Genomic DNA, 22,671 nt, shown 5'->3' on the forward strand with positions numbered 1-22,671 from the left:
GGGACTGAAAACACACCACATCATGAAGCATTTAGTACAATAGGACAATTGTAGCCATGGGTTTTGCTCACATACCAGGCATATTCAGCAGGAGTGAAGCAGTTAAGCCTTTGAAGGTAGGTAGCATTATTCATGCAGCCAGCATGGTGCTGGAGATTTTGTTTATTTCATTCAGTGAGGTGGTACAGCTCTGGGAAAGTGCTACCACCATGGTGCACAAGGAAAAATCACAAACCTCAAATTGACTTTCCTTGGCACTGAAGCAAGCCCCTTAATGATTTACTGGCTATTGAAAGCCCAGCTAATCATGTCATTCTAGAGAGACATCTGCTACCAATGTCAGCAAACCCTATGGTTGCTGACATCTGAGGGATGAGACATATGGAGGCAAAGTGCCCATCAAAGACCCTGCTATGTCCTTCTCTGAGTCAGGTGCAAAGGCAGCCATTGTGTTCCAGGCCGTGTTCCTTTTTCAGCATCAGTAAAGCAGAGCAGAGGTGGCCAAGGTTCACCCAAGGGCCCTGCTGGCAATTGGCCAGGAACAGAAAGGCTGCGCCTACCATGGATGATGTGGGACATGCAGCAGCCCTCATCTTCAGAGGGAAGCACAGCGAACGGAGGCTGCAAACTCTTGAGTTGCCTGGCTGCTCCCGTACAGCGCGGGCATCGTAAGCCTTTGTCTGCAGCAGCCCTGGGCACAGACAGGATCAACGCTGCCGGCGAGACACGGGGACCCTCTTCAGAAACCCGGCACTCAGGGGTGGGGCGGCCTTACCCAGCGCTTCCTGTGGGCCAGGGCTCAGCCCCGCCCCCTCTATGCCGCGGGGCGGGGCGGGGGAGGAGCCGCCTCCGCGGGGGGCGCTGGGTCCCTCCAGCTGGGGGAACGGACCTGGGCTCGCGGGGAGAGCGAAGGGCGGCCGGGTTCCGGGGGGAGCCAGGCACTAGGCTAGCGGAGGGGATCAGCGGTCCCAAGGGAGCGAGGACTCCGCCACTATCGCGTTTCCTGCCTGTGGCGGAAGCGCCCTTTGACCCCGGAAGTGTCAGGCCGAGGAAGGCGGGGCTGAGCTGTCAGAGCCGGACTCGCCGGTAAGGGACCGGAGCGGCCGGTGAGTGCGCAGCTGCGCGGGGACTGGCTGGGTGGCTCGGGGCGGTGGGACAATTCGGGAACAGCTGGGTGGGTTTGGGGGGCCGGTGCCTGTGGCTGGGGGCAGCGGGACAGTTGGGGGGCAGCGGGGTAGGTCGGGGGGCGGTGCCTGTGGATGGGGGGCTGTGGGTAGGGAGGTGGGGCTGACTGGGGGCAGTGGGACAATTGGGGGGCAGAGGAGTAGGTCGGAGGGGTGGTGGCTGTGGATGGGAACATGGGGGTGACTGGGGGCAGTGGACAATTCGGGGGCAGCTGGGTTGGTCGGGGGGCCGGGGCCGGTGGGTGGGGGCAGCGGGACAGTTGGGGGCAGCGGGGTGGGTTGGGGGGGGCGGTGCCTGTGGGTGGGGCAGTGGCTGGGGGCAGTGGGACAGTGAGGTGGGTCGGGGGGCAGTGCCTGTGGGTGGGGAGTTGGGGATGGCTGGGGGAAGTGGGGCAGTTGAAGGAGTTGGGGACGATGCCTGCATGTGGAGGGTGGTGGGGATGTTTCTTTAATAATATATGTGACCTGTGTAACATCAGTGCAGGTTTGCAGCCACTTTTACAAGTCACTGGAGCTGTACCACGAAGTCCCTCATTTTAATCAGCACTGTTGTGTTATTTGATGTAGCATACGAGGGCCAATGTGACATCTTGTCCTGCAGGTGTCTCCTGTCTTCTGCACCTGAGCGTATGTCCCCTGGGATCCCTCAGGAGATAGGTTATAAACAGCATTTCAGTGTGACAGGACTATGACACTCACTGAAGAGCAATTCAGTCTTCCCTTGGTAGAGTTGCTCGGCTTTTACACTAGTTCCATCTGCTGATGCAGCCCCAAAGCTATACAAAGGGAGTTGTGTCCTCAAGGCTTACACCAAAGCTCATAGGAAAATGTATATGTTAGTAGTCTTGCCTGATCCTTATGGATGCTCCATAGTTCAAGATTATTTGGCCCCTCCTTTTCATTTTTAGCTCAACAATCTATAGGGCGGCAGCCTAACTTTCATAGGTACTGATCCATAACTCCTGTTGACTTCAGCTGGAGTTCTTGGTGCTGAGCACCAAGAAAATCAGGCTGCTGTTTTTTTTGTTTGTTTGTTTGTTTGTTTTTAAAGGTATGTGTATAGTAGATTTTTAAAAACCGTTTTTAGAAATTTAAGTGCAGAATTGGTTTTGTGTCGAAGACTGGAAAATAATGTAATTTGTTTCACAATAAAAACAATATCCTTGTGGTTTTTCAGCCTCAGTGATTTATCATAGAAATGTGAAAATTCCTACATATCTATGTTTTTAAAACACTGGTGGGAAGCTTACCATTTTAATTGCTTTTAGAATCCTATAAATAGTTCTCTTTTCCTCCCACCCAAGTACCGCAGTGGTTGTATATTGGGATTAGCATGGTGAAATATATTTGTTGTTAAATGGATTTTATAAGAAATCCTTTTGTCATAAGATCAATTTATCTAAAAGGTTAAACATTAAAGGTTTTGTCATCTAAAATTTCAGATGACAAATGGACAAAAGCCTCAGCCTTTCAGGGTATGTCTACACTGCGCCTGGGAGCAAGTCTCCTAGCATGGGTACACAGATTTACCCTAGCTGGGCTCAAGCTAGTGTGCTAAAAATAGCAATGTGGATGTTCTGGCACAGGTGGAACCTCGGGCTCTCAAGCCCGTCTGACCCCAAGGCTTCTGAGCCTGAGCTCCAGCCTGAGCTGGAACGTCCACTTTGGTATTTTTAGTGTACTATCTTGAGCCATACTAGTCTGTCTGCCTGGGCTAGAGGTTCACTTAGAGCTGTGGTGTAGATATACCCACAGAGTCTGTAATTTCCAGCTTATGCTTAGATGCTGCATTTGGATCCATGTGGGTGAACATGGCATACATGTGGTTCTGCCTGAGGATAAGGGTCCAGAGGCGTTGATCTAACTTCAGGATTAGGGTCTTAAACTTTAACTTGAATACAACTTTTTAACAGCATTTGAAATAAATGATCATACTTTTATAAAACTGCAGAAATTAAATAACAAAAGCTTTGTTGAGCTTGTGGTTTCCAAGCTTTTTAATATTTGGGATTTTTAAGGATGTTTTTAATGGTACATCTTCTCTTGAATTGCCTTAGCAAGGTTTTTCATGTAATAGAACTAATTTTGTAATAACAGTTTCTGTGAGAATACAGGGGCTTGTACAGAATCATATAAGCAATGGGCATAGAAGAAAGGTGAAAGCTAGAACATCTTTTCTAGTCTAATCTCATGTCCTTAAAGATATATATTATGTATATAGTCATTTAATAAAGTTGCTTCATAAGAACACAGAATCTTCTTTTGATAACATGTTAGCAGGATGTCTTATGACTGCCCTTAGAATTTCTGACATCTGGACAGAGACTATTGCTACAGGGCTCTACAAAGGAGAGGTCTTAACAGGGCTTTTCAGTAACCATGTGAGAATTATAAGCATTTACACAAAAGAAACTACACCAACAAAAATTCTTTTTGGTGCTCCTGTAGATGTCTCTGTGACTGCTTGGGGTAAATGCTATAAAGAGAATATGGCTGTACTCTATAAGTCAAGGGGAACTGTGCTTTTTCTGTGGCCTATGCCCCTAATCCTTGGCTATCTCCTCAAGTCTGATGTTTGGTGGTGTAAAGGTTTCCTTTGTATTGATGTGCTTCCAGCCTCTAGGGGTGCGCTTTATAGAAGGCTATAACCTGTCTTGTTTTGTTGTTGGTTAATTGTTTCTGTAAACATTTCCTCATACCACTTTTATGTTGGTGTTTGCCAAAGACAGAGAGATCTCAGCACAATGCCAGTATTGCCCTTGGATGAACTCCAGCTGACAGAGACTGATCCAAAGACAGGGAAACTGAGGACTTCACCAGCATTGGTGAGCTGTGTTGTCTTTGAAATGAAAACATTCAACAAATTGTTCTCTCGTTTCAAGAAGTGACTTTAGCAAAACTGGCTCTGGAACAAAAATTCAGTGAAATCCAAAAGGCTTCCCTCTAGGAGGAGGCTTTATTTGAAGTCTGCATGTTCATAGAATCACAGGGTTGGAAGGGATCTCAGGAGGTCATCTAGTCCAACCCCCTGCTCAAAGCAGGACCAATCCCCAGACAGATTTTTGCCCCAGATCCCTATAATGGCCCCCTCAAGGATTGAGCTCACAACCCTGGGTTTAGCAGGCTAATGCTCAAACCACTGAGCTATCCCTCCCCTCAGTAGTGTATTGAAACTATTTGGGGCTTTTGTTCTATGGTGTATCCCAAGTTTATTATAAACGTAGTCTTCATTCCGAGAATTGCTTGATGGGTAGTGTTGATATTCCTGCAGTGGAGAGAGATTTGAAACTCAGTTTAGAAGTTTAACTCTGAGGTGGAGCATCAGTGTTGGTTCCTCTGTGTCACCACATTCTGTGTGCTCGCCCATGTGGATTTGCAACCACAGGCTTAAGTCAGATCTCAATGTAATGCAAGCTGCGCTAAAGGATGATAACCTGTTTGATTTCTGTACTGGATAGTCCAATCAGCTTGACTCTGGAAGGTGCTCAAGCATCAGTATTGAAAGGGAGAAACATTTCAAAGGAATGACTCTGAGCTGCTGCTGTTTGTTTTGGAGGTGTGGGAGTTGCTTGTCAGCTATTTATCTGAATGGGATACAAGGAGCAACATGTACTGAACTGTGCAGGACTCTGAAAATATTATTGGAAAAATAAGGATGATGCAGAACCACTGATCTGCAGTGTTTTAAAGAGTAAAGAGCGGGGAGAACTGCCAGGGAACATAAGAGGATGGATTCCTGATAACCACACACCAGTTTCCTAAAAATAAGAGAGATGTCCCTGGCTGCATAAATGGTTAAGAGGAATTCTTGTTTCTTGATCCCTGGTTTGTTAACACATTGTCTTTTTGCTTTCTGTAGCATCCAGAAATGAAGGCTGATCGGTCTTTTGTGCTATATAAACCACCCCCTAAAGTCAGAGACCCTGCTCTAGTGGAGGAGTTCTTGGAACGAGCAAAATTCATTGCAGATGATCTGAACTGGCTTCTGGCTTTGCCTCATGATAAATTTTGGTGCCAGGTAATGTTACTGAATGGATAATAAATAAAAACCTGTGACTTATATGAGTGCTTAGAAAAATAAGTAGGTTTAATTAATGTGTCTGATGAAGGCTCATAATTGCCTTTTGTTGCTAGTACCCAAACATCTTAATTTTGGATCGTGTGACATTAAGATTGTAATATTTCCTTAAAGATTTTTGATAATTTTTAATGAATTTTAAAACTGCTAGTTTGGAATCAATGGACCATGGACTCCTCTGAACACCTTTGATCTCTTTGGCTCACTGATGAATTTAAATACCATGTGCTGCATATGTGTCATGTGATGTGGTGTACTACTGTGTATGCTTCATCTTTCCTTCTCCCCACTTGCCTTTGTTCTGTTGTATTAGGTCATATTTGATGAGACACTTCAGAAATGCCTGGATTCGTACCTGTGCCATGCCCCTCGCAAGTTTGATGCATCATTTGATTTCCCTCTGGAGGTGAATGACATGCAGAAATGCCTTCATCAGAGTGTCTTCCTAACCTTCCTCAGAATGTCCACTCACAAGGAGTCCAAAGTAAATACCTCTTCTTACCCTCACTGCACACTGTATGGCTTACAAAAATTGATAGACATTTTGGGAAACAAACTGTGTTTCCTTTTCATCTCTCCCAGCTGCCATCCTTTTTTAGCCCCTATTTTTCTCATTCCAATAGTTTCCACAAAGATAGTCCCCAATCAGCAAAGGATAGAACTATCTCAAGTGTGTAATGAATGCATTAAACTTTTTCACAAAGGAAAATGCTACTCTTAATAATAGGTTAGCGAGGTGTGGCATTATAATGGGTAGTATAAGAGAATTTAAAGTAAGTTAGCCTTTGCAGGGCTGCATAAAAGGTGTGAGAGGCTGTCAGAGGCTCCTGTAGCCATGTGTTGGTGACCACTCTCATGCCACCTGCTGCCCTGGTCCAGGCATCAAGTCATGCAACTCAGACCGAGACTTGTCTATCATTGCACTTTCTCCAAATTTCTGCCTCTCCCTATGGTTGAGGTAAAATTGCATCTAATTACAATTTTCTTTGCATCAGAATGAAGGGTGTGTGAGTGCAGTGCTCATTAGCAGAGGTGAAAGTTTCACAAGAGCCTTAAGGAAACTCATTCTGTCCTCAGGTTTTAATAATTACTGACCTGTAATCCTCCTTGGTTTATTTTAAGAATATGCATTGTCATGATGGTCAATTTCCGTCTGTTTTGAGAAAAGATCTCAGTGTGGGTGTTGGAGGAGTGGGAAGAGAACAGATGAAAGAAGTGCTGTATCTTGTAGTTAGCATCACTTCAATAAAAGTACTCCACACTTCTGCAGAGCCTTTCATCTAAGCTGGAATACGGTACAGACGTTAATCAATTAAACCTCACAGCTCCAATGAGGTAGCTAAGTATTTGGGTAAATTGAAGTCAATGGTTTGCCTGTTGCCACATAGCAAATTAGTGAGAGTGCTAAAAATAGAACCCAGCAATCCTAACTCCTTGTCCTCTGTATTAACTGGGAGAACACATGCAACACACCCTCTACCATTCGCTTTGGATGGATAATGTTTGCCATCATAAGTAAATCTTTCTTTTATTAGTCATTGCGTCCACTATTATTCTTTAAATTGGATACTTCTCCATTTCAGGAGCAATGAGAATTTTAGTTTGAAGACCTTTGTCATTTAGAATTTCAAAAACATTTCCAGCCTAACATGTTAGTTACACAAGTTATATCTGCAAGATGGAGTTGGTGTAGGGGTTTAGAGCACTGTGATGTAAATCAGGAGTCCTGGGTTCTGTTCCTATCTGCCACTGATGAAGTGATCTTAGGCAAGGAACTTAATTCCTCAGTGCCTTGGCTTCCAAATCTGTAAAATGCTTGCCTACCTCACAGGGGTGGCACTTTTGAAGTGCGTTGAGGTACTTGGGTTAGAGAATGTATAAGTATTATTATTACTGTAAATGCTGTAATCCTTGCAGAGTTAGGGTTACCATACATCTGGACATTTTTTCTTTTTTGATCCTCCACCCTCTGTCTGAGTGGATTTTTCAAATAAGAGGCAATGTCTGGATTTTTGTGAGCTAACTAGCTGATGTTACAGCTCAGAGAGAGCTGTCTCCATGTCATGATTGGTCCCTGCAGCTGATTGGTCACTTCCTTGCAGCCACAGCAACCCCTGCAGCATCCCTCTCTTCTAGTACACACACACCCCTTCAGCCTCCCCCAGATACCCCCTCCCAGTACACCCCCCTCCAGCATCCTCTAAATACCCCCTTCCACTCCCCTACAACTCCCTCTCCCACAGTGTCCTCTTTATGGGAACCTGAAATATGGTAACCCTATGCAGAGTAGAATATGGATTCTCTTTCAAGTTGTTAGAAGTTTAGTTTGTCTTTTTTGTTTTGTTTTTAAATGTGTTTTCTCTTGTTTTTAATAGGAACACTTCATCACACCCTCTGTTTTTGGAGAAATTCTTTACAATAACTTCCTGTTTGACATCCCTAAGATTCTGGATCTGTGTGTGCTCTTTGGGAAAGGAAATGGCATCTTACTTCAGAAGATGATTGGTTAGTCAAAGCTAGGAGCAGCTTGAGGCTTTCTAGTTGTTCTCTGAAAGGCAGGCATTGAAGGGGGTGGGGTTGCTACTGAGTGTAGCAACCTCAGAACAAACTCTTCCTTATAAAATAAGAAGTTTTGATTTCTGAATAAGATGGGTTTTCTTTTACTTTCTTGTGAACCATCTTTATTTATGGGTGATATGGGGAGGGGATTACACTTTGTTTGGGAAAACTAAGTTTGTTTCATAGTCCGTCTTGCTTCCTAAGTTAGATCTGCTACAGGGTCTCTTTACTGCTCAACAGTAACTCCTCTGGCTAGTTAAAATGCAGCTCTGAGGCTGTAAAGGGACTCTGTGCTTCAACGAGGAACATGGAAGATCCTGGAGTGAGGAGACAGTCCGAAAAGCCTTATTCTTTGCAGGATGAGGGAAGGGGGAGCAGTCTGACTGCTAAGAGTGGGCCTTTTGCTCCTGTAGCTGGCAGCTAGACAAAACACACAATGTGATTGTTCTGTGACTACAGAGAGCTTTAACTGGAAAAATAGAACTTGATTTTCATAGAGTCCCCGTTTGCTGCAAAGTATCTCAAAGCACTTTACCAACTGAAATCATCACTGCACTACCTGTGTCAGCAAACACAGCAGCAATTATACATTTAGCAACAGCTCAGCCTTGGACATTAGAACCTGTTTTATGGTCAGAGGACGAGTTGGTCTGGACACTGCATTTATCCCTATTATTTTCACAAGGGACCATCTGCGATCCTTATCTTCCACCTGAGCATGTAGTTTTGGATACAATAAGATATAAGATCCTTCATCTAAAATTCAAAACCAGACTTTTCTGAAGTTTGAATAATTTAACTTTTTTCTTTCCTTTGAAAGATGGCTATTGTTGGATTTCTAATCCAATCCAAGTTAAAATGGGAAGCACTGTACGAGAAATCTTGTGACACAGGCTGTTCAAACAAGATTTTTTTCCAAATTTCCAGGCCTAAACACTTTAACTTTTGAATGCTGATCTTTCTCCTCTTGTCAAAATGTATTTTTTTTTAAGTCTAAGTTTCAAAAACCTAGTCTAAATGGTACATGCAACTACTGTGATTACGTGTGCAACAGCAGTAATTGTGCACACAGATGTCCCGTGACATGTCTCCCTGACTGTTTGTGTATGCACTCATGGTATCTGCATGTGCAATTCAGGTGTGCAAATGCAAAAAATCAGATTTTTCCTGTCCTTATTCTTTTCTGTGAAATCTGTTTCACAGGTCTCACACACCTGTGTAAACTCTTCAACAGGTTTGTCCTTGTGGTGGAACCATGGTAATCTGCACAGCATGTCTGGTAATTCACGGAAAAAGGGCAATCAATGTCTCTCCATTATTCAATTAAGATTTTACAGCACTCTGCTATTCTGCAGAGTATTTTGAAAAGATAATGAGAGCAATACTTAGTCTTATATTATTAAGATAAGGCCTCATTACCTTTAAAAAAAATTTCTACAGAACATTTACTGGCGTACATGGAATCAGCAATTAAAACTCAACTACAGATGTCAAATAAAGGAACTAGGAGCATTTAGTGATATTATTTACTGACGCAACCAACAGTGCAGTGCTTGAATCATCTAGCGCCTCGGACACTGTGTTCTAATGAACATTCTCATTACCAGCCCTCCAAAGGCTCTTAAGCAAAGTAAGCTGTGATGGGATAAGAGGGAAGGTCCTCTCAAGGATTGGTAACTGGTTAAAAGATAGGAAAAAAGAGGTAGAAATAAATGGTTAGTTTTCAGAATGGAGAAAGGTAAATAGTGGTGTCCCCCAGGGATATGTACTGGGACCTGTCCTATTCAACATATTCATAAATGATCTGGAAAAAGGAGTAAAGAGTGAGATGGCAAAATTTGCAGATGATACAAAACTACTCAAGATAGTTAAGTCCCAAGCAGAATGTGAAGAGCTACAAAAGGATCTCACAAAACTGGGTGACTGGGCAACAAAATGGCAGATGAAATTCAATGTTGATAAATGCAAAGTAATGCACATTGGAAAGCATAATCCCAACTACACTTATAAAATGATGGGGTCTAAATTAGCTGTTACCTCGGAAGAAAGAGATCTTGGAGTCACTGTGGATAGTTCTCTGAAAACATCCACTCAATGTGCAGCTGCAGTCAAAAAAGCGCACAGAATATTGGGAATCATTAAGAAAGGGATAGAAAATAAGACAGAAAATATCATATTTCCTCTATATAAATCCATGGTATGCCCACATCTTGAATACTGCGTGCAGATGTGGTCGCCCCATCTCAAAAAAGATATATTGGAATTGGAAAAGGTTCAGAAAAGGGCAACAAAAATGATTAGGAGTATGGAATGGCTTCCATATGAGGAGAGATTAATAAGATTGGGACTTTTCAACTTGGAAAAGAGACAACTAAGGGGGAATATGATAGAGATCTATAAAATCATGACTGGTGTGGAGAAATTAAATAAGGAAGTGTTATTTACTCCTTCTCATAACACACGAACTTGGGGTCACCAAATGAAATTAATAGGCAGCAGGTTTAAAACAAACAAAAGGAAGTATTTTTTTTCTCACAATGCACAGTCAGTCTGTGGAACTCCGCCAGAGGATGTTGTGAAGGTCAAGACTATAACAGGGTTCAAAAAAGAACTAGATAAATTCATGGAGGATACGTCCATCAATGGCTATTAGTCAGGATGGGCAGGGATGGTGTCCCTAGCCTCTGTTTGCCAGAAGCTGGGAATGGGTGACAGGGGATGGATCACTTGATGCTTACCTGTTCTGTTCATTCCCCCTGGAGCACCTGGCATTGGCCACTGTCGGAAGACAGGATACTGGGCTGGATGGTCCTTTGGTCTGATCCAGTATGGCCGTTTTTATGTTCTCCAGTTGCACTGAACTGTTAGGAGATGGTCAGCTGTATAGGAACAAACACTGTACTTGTGGTGGGTATAGGTCAATAGTTCCACCCTGGGTGGTTACAAGTCTTATTTTTAGAGAAGATGCTGTGGATAGTACATAAGGACGTTGCTTGGTGTGAGGCTGCTTGTTGGGCTGGACATTTGAATTAATCTGGAATGGATTTTTTCCTCTTCTCCTTTCAGAAAACATCTTCACTCAGCAATCAAGTTACTTCAGTGACTTGAATGAAACAGTGCCCACAATCCTCCAGGTACTGCCTCTTTATCTGGCTTGGGGTGGTTTTCTGAGCCCCCAGGGGAGGTTCTGACATAGTCCCAGGAGGCATAGTTGCAGGCTGGCAGAATGTTTGTGTTTCTTTGTATTTGATCCCCTTAGTTCTACCATCTTATGTTAGATAGCTTTTATCTACAATGGTTACTTACAGCTAACCCCCTTACATCCTACCTGTTTATGACACTCTCCTTGCTGTGAATCCTTGGGACTTCCTTTGCTAGATAGTTCATATAGGAAGTGCCCATTTTCCCCTCCCCAAATCAAGAAACTGACACATTTACACTAGTGATAACACCCAGTAAGCTCATAGGAAAGAATGAAAATATCTTTGGAACCAAGATACATAAATTGCTCCTCTACAGATATTAGCCAGGTCCAATGTTCTGAGCTTTTGTTGCTCTGAGCAGTAAGAATTTCCCCAAGCTGACTGGGCTATGCTCATATTTAATTTGAATATGAATCAAGATGCCTTGGCTTCATTCAATGGGAAAATTTGTGTTTTAGTCCTCAAACAAATAATTTTTAAAAAGTCATTTTGCCAAGACAGCTGGGATGGCTTTCTGTTCTCTTTGAATTCCGGTGTCTCCATCTCCATCATGCTTTGGGTGTGCTAAACTCAGCGGTCCAGGAGCACTCATGTGAGAGATGGTGTCATGTGTAGAAGTGCTCTGTGATGCCAGATTATCCATTCAAAACAGTTATTTGAAGGGCAGTGAAGATTCTGCCCATTGTATGTGGTGTATGTCTTGAAGCAATTACTTTGGGTTTACAGAGCTCTGCTTTGCATACTGTGTGTTAGAGGTTTTGTTAGTTAACATTGTCACAGAAAGAGCATCAGTATATTTGCATGCACGCATATACCAGTCCAAAGAAAAACACTTGGTGATTATAAGGAAAAGCAGTATAAACCCAAGTATTCAACTTCAAAAAATGCCTATAGCCCCTCTGTTAATCTTATAACCTGCTCTGGTGGGGGCCTCCAAAGATGCAACTCTCCAAAGATGCAACTGTAATAGAGTTGTTTCTTAAGTTCTAGGCCAGGGATCGGCAACCTTTGGCACACGGCCCATCAGGGAAATCCGCTGGTGGGCTGGGACAGTTTGTTTACTTGCAGCGCCCGCAGGCTCGGCTGATCGCAGTTCTCAATGGCCATGGTTTGCCATTCCAGGCCAATGGGGGCTGTGAGAAGTAGTGGACAGCACGTTCCTCGGCCCACGCCACTTCCCGCAGCCCCCATTGGCCTGGAACGGCAAACTGCGGCCAGTGGGAGCTGCGATCAGCCGAGCCTGCGGAACCTGCAAGTAAACGCTGTCCCAGCCCACCAGCGGATTTCCCTGATGGGCCGTGTGCCAAAGGTTGCCGATCCCTGTTGTAGACTGTGAGAGAAAGATGCAGGTAAATTTGTCCCTGCTTTCAGGTTAGGCATATCTCCATTGTGTGTAAATAGCAATGTTTTTTGTTCAGTTCAGCTGCCAGTCTTAAAAGGACTACTGACCAGATAGAACACACCTGGGTGCATTTGCCTGTCTGATGTAATAATGGTTTGCTCTTTGTGATCCAGGTGTTCAACAACGTTCTGCAGGAGTGTGGCTTGCAATGTGATGGGGCCTCAGCCAAGCCCCAGAAACTGGAAGAAAGAGTCAAAGTGACTCCTAGTGCCATGCCTCTCCAGGTGGAGTTATTGCTGTAACCTTTCCCTTTGTGTACATCATTTTTTTTGCTAAGCTAACCACAGACTGTTAACCCCGCATTGAGATCCCAGATACTTAGGTCTCATTCAGCATATGGTTCCTAGTCATTGTTTCAGTGCTTATCATGTGACTCAGAGTTCTGTATTCTTTGTTCTTCTATTCATTTTGGGTTGCCTTTCCCCCCATAAATGCTGGTATGACCAGGTGTGGGGTTGCAGTTGGCTAAGTGTCCGGGAGAGGGGAACAGCAGGGAGAGCACACATTCAGTCCTGGTGGTGGAGGAGTGCAGGTCTACCCCAGACTCTCACCACACTAACCTATCCTATCTCCTAGAACTGGAAGGGACCTTGAAAGGTCATTGAATCCAGCCCCCTGCCTTCACTAGCAGGACCAAGTACCAATTTTACCCCAGATCCCTAAGTGGCCCCTTCAAGGATTGAACTCACAACCCTGGGTTTAGCAGGCCAATGCTCAAACTACTGAGCTATCCCGCCCCTGCAGTCACTTCCTCCCCTCTCTTACTGCTGGGGACTCCCTGCATGCTGTCCCCATTGTTACCCTGCCCACATGGCCCAGATACGTGACTGGCTACAGCTCCATGTGTTTTTAAACTCTCTGATGGCTGCAGGAGTGAGGGGCTCTGGACATGAGGAAGGGAGAGCGAAGAGCCATAGTGTCCTCTGGGGATGAAGCCAGCCATTTCCTGCTGCCACCTGAGTGTGAGCTGTCTGCTCCCCTCAGTCTCTTCCTGCTCTGCATGGGTGGACATTGGGGGTGAGGTGGGGGGCCTGTTATGTGACTCCCAGGTAGAAGGGGGAGCACAGCAAAGAAGTTTGGGAACCTCTGATATAGAGGAATCACTTCTGCTGCCACTGAAAGTGGACCATGTCAGCTCTTTAAGTGCAAACACTAATGCTGTGCAACCATTTAGGATAGAAGGGGGAAGAATACTGTATCCAGCTGGACTTCTAGAGGGACTTAATGAGGTAAATTGCCATTATGCAAAATGGGCTTTGGCCAGGGCCCCCCTAATTTAACAAAAGTGCCTTGGAAACTTTAATGAGCATAAGTAGTCAGATGCTTTCATTATGCCTTCTGAGGGAGAAAAGGTCTAGTATAGATGTGGCCCTAAATATTTGTGGACTGTCTTATTTGTGCCATGAGTGACACAAAGAAGAACTCTCTTCCCACCCTCAAAAGGGCAGCTTTTCCGTGAACTCAGTGCGTTAGCACTAGTCTCCGAATACTAGGCTGCCAGGACAACTCGATGTGACTTTTTCCTCTCTTTGGATAATGAATAGTTCTTTCTCTACTAGGCACTGAAGGATATCGTGCTGTACTTGTGTGACACGTGCACCACCCTTTGGGCCTTTCTTGATGTCTTTCCCCTGGCCTGTCAGACCTTTCAAAAACATGACTTCTGTTACAGGTACGTTTCTAGTCTCTGACAGCTTGGCTTAGTGGAGTATAAATGCCGAGTGTGCTGTTTTGTCCTTTCCCTTTACATTTATCATTAAAAGAATAGGCTGCTCAGTTTATTCTGATGGTAGAGTAGTCTTTTGGTGAATAAAACAGGTCACTACAGGGGATGCCCAGAGTTTCCCGAATTGAGGATTACCTTGGCAATTTGCCAGGAGGCTGGGTTGTATCTAATTTCCATACACTGGACCAGATTGCAGCCGCTTCCTCAGTAATATTGCAGTGTGTCCTATAAAGACTTCAGGTTTTAGCACGCCATCTTGATCTGGGTGGAGGCAGCACTGTGTACTGGGATCGGTGGTCTCTGCAGGCTGTCCCTTTAACAAGGATGTGGGCAGCCACACACTAAGTTAGTCACTTTGGCCACAACTGCATTGATTGTGGATATTAACGATGATGTAGATTTAAAAATATGGCTTATTACATTTGGTAAGATAAGAGGTTTTAAGCTCTAAGAGGTGTAGGTTGCTGGAGGGGTATCCCCATTGTATGTGGTCATGCTATTGATGGTAGTCAGATTATTGGACTGGTGGTGAATGTTTAGACTGGCCAAACAGCTGCACTATGGTGTTTGGTAACCCAAAGGGAAAAAGTAATTGCTTTTAGTTCTGTTGTTGTTGTCTGAAATACACTAAAATGGCCCTGCCCTCTTTTAAGGGGACAGCTGCATTTTATTAATGCACTGTCAATCTGGACTAATCACTGGTCCTTTGGGGTATGGCAGATGAATACTGATTTGCATGTGTCCCTTTCTGAGAATCTATAAGGTTTCTAAATCAGCCTCTTGTCACTCTTGCTAATCGTCTGTCTCCTGACCTAGAAGTATGAACTGGTTTCTGCTATGTTGTTAAATTGGTGTCCTTGAGGCATGTTGACATCTTGATATGAGACCAATTATGAGCAGTGTGTGTGTATCCTCTGCACACCATTTTGCAGTCTTAGCCTCTGTACAAAGAACTATAAACCATCAGTTGTAAACCCCTAGCAAATCATGAAGCAAACCCAGTTGTTTCTTGGTGTGGGCAAGTATATCTGCATCCCATGATGCTTTGTCTCTAGGTAAAAATGGTATGTATGGGCTGTCTGGCTCTCAGAACCTGGTACTAGGCCAAAGTGGCTCCTTTGTTCCCTCCCTCCTTTCCCGAGCCCAAAAGGAGCATGTGTTCTCTCTCCCTGCAAATGGGACCAAGCATGTCTGTCATCAGCCTAAGTCTGTGTAAGAGGAGATCTCACAGCAGTAAGAAAGGAGTTAGGTTTGGGTGCATCAGTCTGTCAACTCTTCATGGGCTGCAGATGTGAGTGCAGGATGCTCTAGAGTAGTGCAGATCGTTTGCCTAGTCAGCAGCAGGATGCTTTGAAACCATCTCATTTGGCTGCAGCTGTAGTGTAAGTGCTGAACAGATCCTTAGGGAGCTGCTGTTTCTGGGAATAAGCTATAATGAAACGAGGGTCAGAGCTGGAACTGCTAGTAATTAGAGACTGGAGATATCAATATCAAGGTTCCCATTTGATTTGTCTTTTAATGAAGCATTTTAAAAACATCTATTGACAGTTCTTGTTTTATTACATGTTTTTGCAGACTGGCTTCATTTTATGAACTTGCAATTCCTGAGCTGGAATCTGCAATTAAGAGGAGGACATGTGAGGATAAGAGGTAAAAAGTGGCAGAGAAGGTTTGCCTATTCTTTTCAGAGAGAACCACCCCCACAGTAAATTAAAACATTCTTTCCCCTTCCACATCCATGCCCTTAGTCTCTCTCTGCCTTCCTTGGCTTCTTCTCAAGAGTCCCGAAGAAGAAGCTTTTCTGACTTCAAAAAAGCCTCTTTCCCACCTGGTGGGATTTTTAATTACCGTATATACTCGTTCATTAGCCCGTTCGTTTATAAGCCGACCCCCCAAGATGGTTAGGTAAAAATAGCAAAAACGGTATGACCCTTTCATAAGCCGACCCTATATTTCAGGGGTTGGCAAACTTTGGCTCCTGGCCCATTAGGGTAAGCCGCTAGCGGGCCTGGACGTTTTGTTTATCTGGAGCGTCTGCAGGCATGGAGCCCCTCAGCTCCCAGTGTCCTCAGCTCCCACTGTCCGCAGTTTGCCGTTCCCAGCCAATGGGAGCTGCGGGAAGTGGCGCGCCACTTTCCGCAGCTCCCATTGGCTGGGAACGGCAAACCGCAGACACTGGGAGCTGAGGGGCTCCATGCCTGCAGACGCTCCAGATAAACAAAATGACAATGTATTAGATATTCAATTCAATGTTTCCATAGAGTTTAAAATCATCAAATTTTGGTGTAGACCCGTTTATAAGCTGACCCCCGCGCTTTGATGCGTCACATTTTTACCAAAAATATTTGGCTTATGAACGAGTATATACGGTAAATCCTTTTCTACTTTCTAGGGAGAGGCACTGCATAGTGTACTATCCCAAGGTAGTTGCATCCTAAACCTGTAATAAAGTGCAAGCATGTAAAAGAGCCGGTATGCTTCCATTCATAGATTTGCCCCAGTATGTTTGAAAGCAAGAGTTCTTGCTAAGATGGTTTAAATACCATTTGCTTAGCTAGTGAGAACCAAGGGAACAGTGTTTAAAAAGGTTTCAGAGTAGTAGCCATGTTAGTCTGTATCCGCAAAAAGAACAGGAGTACTTGTGGCATCTTAGAAACTAACAAATTGGGATTGATGTGCAAACTAGATACAATCAATTTAGGCTTGAATAAGGACTGGGAATGGCTGAGCCATTACAAACATTGAATCTATCTCCCTTTGTAAATATTCTCACACTTCTTATCAAACTGTCTGTACTGGGCTATCTTGATTATCACTTCAAAAGTTTTTTTTCTCTTAATTAATTGGCCTCTCAGAGTTGGTAAGACAACTCCCACCTGTTCATGCTCTCTGTATGTGTATATATATCTCCTCAATATATGTTCCATTCTATGCATCCGAAGAAGTGGGCTGTAGCCCACGAAAGCTTATGCTCTAATAAATTTGTTAGTCTCTAAGGTGCCACAAGTACTCCTAGTGTTTAAAAAATATTTATAGAGCAACTTTGTTTAGAATATGTATTCAAACAGATTGTGTAATGGTTCTGTCTGCTCCTTGCAGCAGAGACAAACTGGGGGCTTGTTTACATGAACAGTTAGACCAGGTTCTCAAACTTTTGTACTGGTGACCCCTTTCACACAGCAAGCCTCTGAGTATGACCCCCCCCCCTTATAAATTAAAAACACATTTTTTATATTAACATTATAATAAATGCTGGGGGCGAAGCAGGGTTTGGGGGTGGAGGCAGACAGCTCGCAACCCCCATGTAATAACCTTGCAACCGTCTGAGGGGTCATGACCCCCAGTTTGAGAACCCCTTAGAGCCTGGCAAATTGGGGTGTGAATCTACCCCATATTAGCCTGTTGGGAATCTGTCTGTGTGCACCCTGCTGATATGTTTAACAGTTTATTAGAGCGATTTGATCTAGTCCTGTTTCAAAGAGGACTAGCTCAAAGTGCTCTAATAGACTGTTAACACATGTCAGCAGGGTGCACAAGGTCAGTTAGAGTGTTGCAGGCTAGTGCGGGGTAGAGTCACACCCCAGCTCACCGTGGTCTAATTGTTCATGTAGACAAGCCCTAAGCATTCAAAATGGCTCAGCTAACACAGGTTCTCCTCTAAAGTGAGCAGGGCCCAAGCCACAGAGATGTTTTTTTTTTCTTGTGTTGAGACTAACTCCATGCTCTCTCTCTCTCTGAAGCTTACTGGCTGACTTGTGGAGGAGGCTTTCTCATTCCAGGAAGAAGGTGGTGGAAATCTTTCATATTCTCATTAACCAGATCTGCCTCCAGCCCATCTTAGAAAGCAGGTACAGGCACTTTATCTATGTGGCTGAGACTGCAGTGTCTACTGGTAGGGTGCTATCTTTAGGAGTAACTCGGTTGCTTAATTGCTCTGTTGAAGAGAAGAGTCCTGAGATTTCCAGCCTTACTGATGAATTATTATTTATGATTTATATTGGGGTAGTGCCCAAAGGCCCCATTGGGATCAGAGCCCTGTTGTGCTGGGTGCTGTACAAAGATCTAGGATGAAACTGTCCCTGATCTAAAGCATTTACAAACTGAGCTTTGTTTTGACCCCTCCAGACGGGATAAGGCCATGTCCTAGTGAACATGTTCATATTGGATACGGGATATGTTGTGACTTCTAGGCTAGTGCTTAGATATCATGAGGCTAAGCATTTTAGCAACACCTAAAATACATAGAAATCCACATTGTGTTGTAGGTCATTGAAGAATGTTTTTAAATCTAGCTATGGATGCGTTTGCCCTTATTCCATTTTCACCCCAGTGAAAAGCTAGTGTGTAACGGTCCTCATCCCTAGATCTCCAAGTGCTGTACAAAGGGGGGGTGAGTATCCCCATTTAACAGAGGGGGAAATTGAGGTACAGAGAGGGGAAGTGACTTACTCAGGGCCACGTGTGTTGAATCACGAGAAGGATCCAGACCCTGGGACTTGTAGGCCAGTGCCCTTTCCATTGGACCATGCTGCCTTTACACTTGTCAGGGTTCCTTCCCCACTTTGCAGTCTAGGGTACAGATGTGGGGACCCACATGAAAGCCCCCTAAGCTTATTTCTACCAGCTTAGGTTAAAACCTGGTACGCTGCCACCACCAAGTGATTTAACAAGAAACAGGGAAAGGACCACTTGGAGTTCCTCTTCCCCCAAAATATCCCCCCAAGCCCTTACACCCCCTTTCCTGGGGAGGCTTGAGTATAATATCCTAACCAATTGGTTACAAAGTGATCAAAGACCCAAACCCCTGGAAAAATCAGTCAGGTTCTTAAAAGAAGGATTTTATTAAAAAGAAAAGGTAAAAATCATCTCTGTAAAATCAGGATGGAAAATAACTTTACAGGGTAATCAGATTCAAAGAGCCCAGAGGAACCCCCTCTAGCCTTAGTTTCAAAGTTACAGCAAAAGAGGGATAAACCTCCCTCTAGCAAAGGGAACATTCACAAGTTGAGAAAACAAGGATAAACTAATACGCCTTGCCTGGCTATTACTTACAAGTGTGAAATATGAGAGACTTGTTCAGAAAGATTTGGAGAGCATGGATTGATGTCCGGTCCCTCTTAGTCCCAAGAGCGAACACCCCCAAAACAAAGAGCACAAACAAAAGCCTCACCCCCACCCCCCAAATTTGAAAGTATCTTGTCCCCTTATTGTTCCTTTGGGTCAGGTGTCAGCCAGGTTACCTGAGCTTCTTAACCCTTTACAGGCAAAAGGATTTTGGTGCCTCTGGCCAGGAGGGATTCCATAGTACTGTATACAGGAGGGTTGTTACCCTTCCCTTTATAGTTATGACAACACTGTTGGAATGAATGTTTGTAGACAGTCTGCACTGAGCTGTTGATGTCACTGCAGCTCCTCTGATACTTGAATACTGACCCCAAATTATCATCAGTACAGTCTGTTCAAGGAAATGATGCTCTGGTGGTTGAGGTGGAGCTGGGTTCAGTTCCCTGTGTGACCATGGGCAAATCACTTAGCCTCTCTGTGCCTCAGTTCCAAGTCCTGCCTTTTCTCAGAAGATAAGTGCATTGAAGATTGTGAGTGCTCAGATACAGTACTGTGGTAATGGTTGGGGGCCATATTAATACCTTAGAATTCAGGGGTTCTCAAACTTCATTGCACCATGACCCCCTTCTGACAATAAAAATTACTACACGACCCCAGGAGGGGGCACCGAAGCCTGAGCCCGCCTGAGTGCTGCTGCCTCAGGCGGGGGGGACCAAACTGAAGCCCAACCTGAGTCTCGCTGTCCAGGGCTAAAGTCCTTGGGCTTTGGCTGGACCCCAGCAAGTCTAAGCCAGCCCTGGCGACTCCATTAAAACGGGGTCGCGACCCACTTTGGGGTCCTGACCCACAGTTTGAGAACCGCTGTCTTAGGTAGATGGCAGCATCAGCAGCAAATGACAGAGCTGGGTAGTCTGGGCTGTCAGGAGCTGGGGCTGTTGTGGAGGTGACACATCCTGCTTCTACAGGAGTATCTGTATGGCATCAATACGCTGGCAGGAGCATTCTGTGAAGGGGTGGCTCTCAGACATCACATCAGTTTGGCTTCTGTGGTGATGCTCAATGCACCGGAACCAAGGGGAGGTTGAGACTATACAATAAAGTGGTCTTTGTTTGGCATATGCCCTCACACAGGTGAGCAAAAGAGAGATCACACGTTCTCTGGGAGGTTCTGTGCTATAACCTCATATGTAAGGAACCCAGTCTTGCAGGAATCTCAATGTAATTAGGAATATAAGTACCTGCCCCTCCCCTCCCCACTCCGTTTTGACTTCTTTTTGGGCCACGCACTGCAATCTCACTTGCCTTCCAGTATGGTTTCAATCCTATCAAAAGTCCTATTTCCTTAAGACCAAGTTCAGCTTGCTGAAATGTTCACTGAAGCCTCATGAGAAGGCTGGGTCAGTTTCATGATTTGCTGCTTTTTAGAACTAAAAGTCTCAAAAAATCCCACTGGAATGAAATCTGTTGAACACATGGATTTGCTGTGATGTACGTGTGGTCGTCACATGTGGCAGACATGGCTAGCAAGGCAGGTCACGGAGGTTCAGAAGGAGGAATGTGATGTTCTCAAAAGTACAGCTCTGAATTCAATTTCTCACTGTTCCATGGCATTGTCTCTTACAGCTATGAGACTATTCAGCCCTTTATTGAAGAGTTTCTGCAGATCTTCACCTCAGTGCTTCAGGAGAGGAGGTAAATCCAACAGAATCGGAGCCAAAGGAGGAATAACTGTCCTCCCATATCTGTTCCCAGCACTAAAAGTGCGGAAGACATTGGTATATGAGGGACTTTGATGCATGTGGGAATTAGAAATCTTTCAGTCTAGTTAGGAAATGTTCTGTGAGAGAGAATTATAACAAGCATTATTGTAGTGCTGCAGAGGATGCTGAGTGGTGCCAGAGACTGTTATAATGCTTTGCACTTCTTTAGCACCTCTTGCTGTAGGCTCTCAAAGTGCTGTATCTATGTTAATGAATTAACCATCACAGCTACCTTGTCAGGTTAGACAATTATTTGTCCCCAGTCTACAGATGGGGAATCCGAACCACAAGATTAAGTGACTTGTCCAAGGAGACACAGTGAGTCAGTGGCATAGCTGGGAATCAAACCCAGATTTACTAACTCCCCCAGGTCAGGTGTTTTAATCACAAAATCATGCTCCTCTCTAGCTGGGCATTGGGTCATTGGAGGGTCACAGCATCATGTTGAGGGTTATAATTGGCTGTTGCGGTGTGGGCAGGTTGACTGGATTATGATGGAATAACAAAACTAGGCCTGGCGATAGACATTGGAGTTTGTTTCTGGGTGTCTGCAAGGTCGTGGGGTTCATGACTGCATGCTGATGAGGTTACAGCAGCGCATTAAGGATTGCAGCAGGGAGCTTTGCAGTTCATTCACTCCTCAGTTTGACTGATATACTTGCTTTTGTGTTTTCAGGTTTCTTTGTGACTATGATGAGCTGTTTCCTGTCGCAGACGATGTGAGTCTGCTTCAGCAGGCATCCTCTGCCTTGTATCCTTTTCTCTCAGCAGGTGGACACTGCACTGTGTTTTAAAAAGCTGGTGGCGGTTGACAGTCTATACTGGCACTCTCACACTTGCTACTTCTGATTAAGCTGCACCAGTGACAGCAATGGTGGGGAAGCTGTTAGAAAAAAGCCTAGTGTAGGCACAGATTTGGAGTCCTCAAAGAGCACGTAACTACTCACATGTGATGTCTGAACAGGCAAATCTGGACTAGAGCACAGAGAAATGCCCTTAATGCAGTCTTGTAGGGATGACACCCGGACAGCATATATCCTCCAAGCAGTGGAAAGTGCCTGGGAAGGTGTGGAGAGGAGAAAAACACCAGTCGTTAAAAGCCAACCTCCACCAATGGTATCTGATGGAGCTTCAGCAATGGTGGAAAATGCTGCTAAGGACTCAGAAGGGCTTGATGATGCATACAACTTGGAGTATGATGTGAGTATGGAGCTGCATGGACAGGGAGGGTAACGGTTCTCTCCCATCATCTCCACTTAACTGATTGCGCTTGACTTGTTTGTAAAGCATTTTGGGGAGAGGAAGGTGATCAGGAATAGTCAACATAGATTCACCAAGGGCAAGTCATGCCTGACCAACCTGATTGCCTTCTATGATGAGACAACTGGCTCTGTGGATATGGGGAAGATGGTGGATGTGATATATCTTGACTTTAGCAAAGCTTTTGATACGGTCTCCCGCAGTATTCTTGCCAGCAAGTTAAAAAAGTATGGGCTGGATGAATGGACTATAAGGTAGATAGAAAGCTGGCTAGATTATCGTGCTCAACGGGTAGTGATCGATGTCTAGTTGGCAGCCGGTATCAAGAGGAGTGCCCCAGGGGTCGGTCCTGGGGCAGGTTTTGTTCAACATCTTTATTAATGATCTGGATGTTGGGATGAATTGCACCCTCAGCAAGTTCGCAGACGACATTAA

At 44.6% G+C, this 22,671-nt stretch overlaps 1 protein-coding gene across 11 annotated transcripts in view; it reads left to right on the forward strand.

Annotated features, from left to right (window-relative positions):
* The first annotated feature begins 820 nt into the window (after positions 1–820).
* ASCC2 (activating signal cointegrator 1 complex subunit 2) overlaps positions 821–22,671 on the forward strand; it is a 45,689-nt gene continuing 23,838 nt past the window's right edge. For 2 of the 11 annotated variants that reach the window (XM_065568156.1, XM_065568160.1), the window contains exons 1-13: positions 824–1,106; positions 3,910–4,009; positions 5,044–5,202; positions 5,576–5,746; positions 7,638–7,767; positions 10,888–10,955; positions 12,540–12,650; positions 13,986–14,098; positions 15,728–15,802; positions 17,893–18,000; positions 20,840–20,908; positions 21,653–21,727; positions 21,990–22,176. In XM_065568156.1, coding sequence (XP_065424228.1) covers positions 3,929–4,009; positions 5,044–5,202; positions 5,576–5,746; positions 7,638–7,767; positions 10,888–10,955; positions 12,540–12,650; positions 13,986–14,098; positions 15,728–15,802; positions 17,893–18,000; positions 20,840–20,908; positions 21,653–21,727; positions 21,990–22,176 — 1,347 coding nt within the window. In that variant the 5' untranslated portion in view covers positions 824–1,106; positions 3,910–3,928. Of the gene's footprint in view, positions 1,107–3,909; positions 4,010–5,043; positions 5,203–5,575; positions 5,747–7,637; positions 7,768–10,887; positions 10,956–12,539; positions 12,651–13,985; positions 14,099–15,727; positions 15,803–17,892; positions 18,001–20,839; positions 20,909–21,652; positions 21,728–21,989; positions 22,177–22,671 lie in introns of all 11 variants that reach the window. The other 9 variants (XM_065568155.1, XM_065568153.1, XM_065568154.1 and 6 more) reach the window with 9 other exon arrangements.

Source organism: Chrysemys picta, chromosome 15 (assembly GCF_011386835.1).
Source record: "Chrysemys picta bellii isolate R12L10 chromosome 15, ASM1138683v2, whole genome shotgun sequence".
Taxonomy (NCBI): Eukaryota; Metazoa; Chordata; order Testudines; family Emydidae; genus Chrysemys; species Chrysemys picta.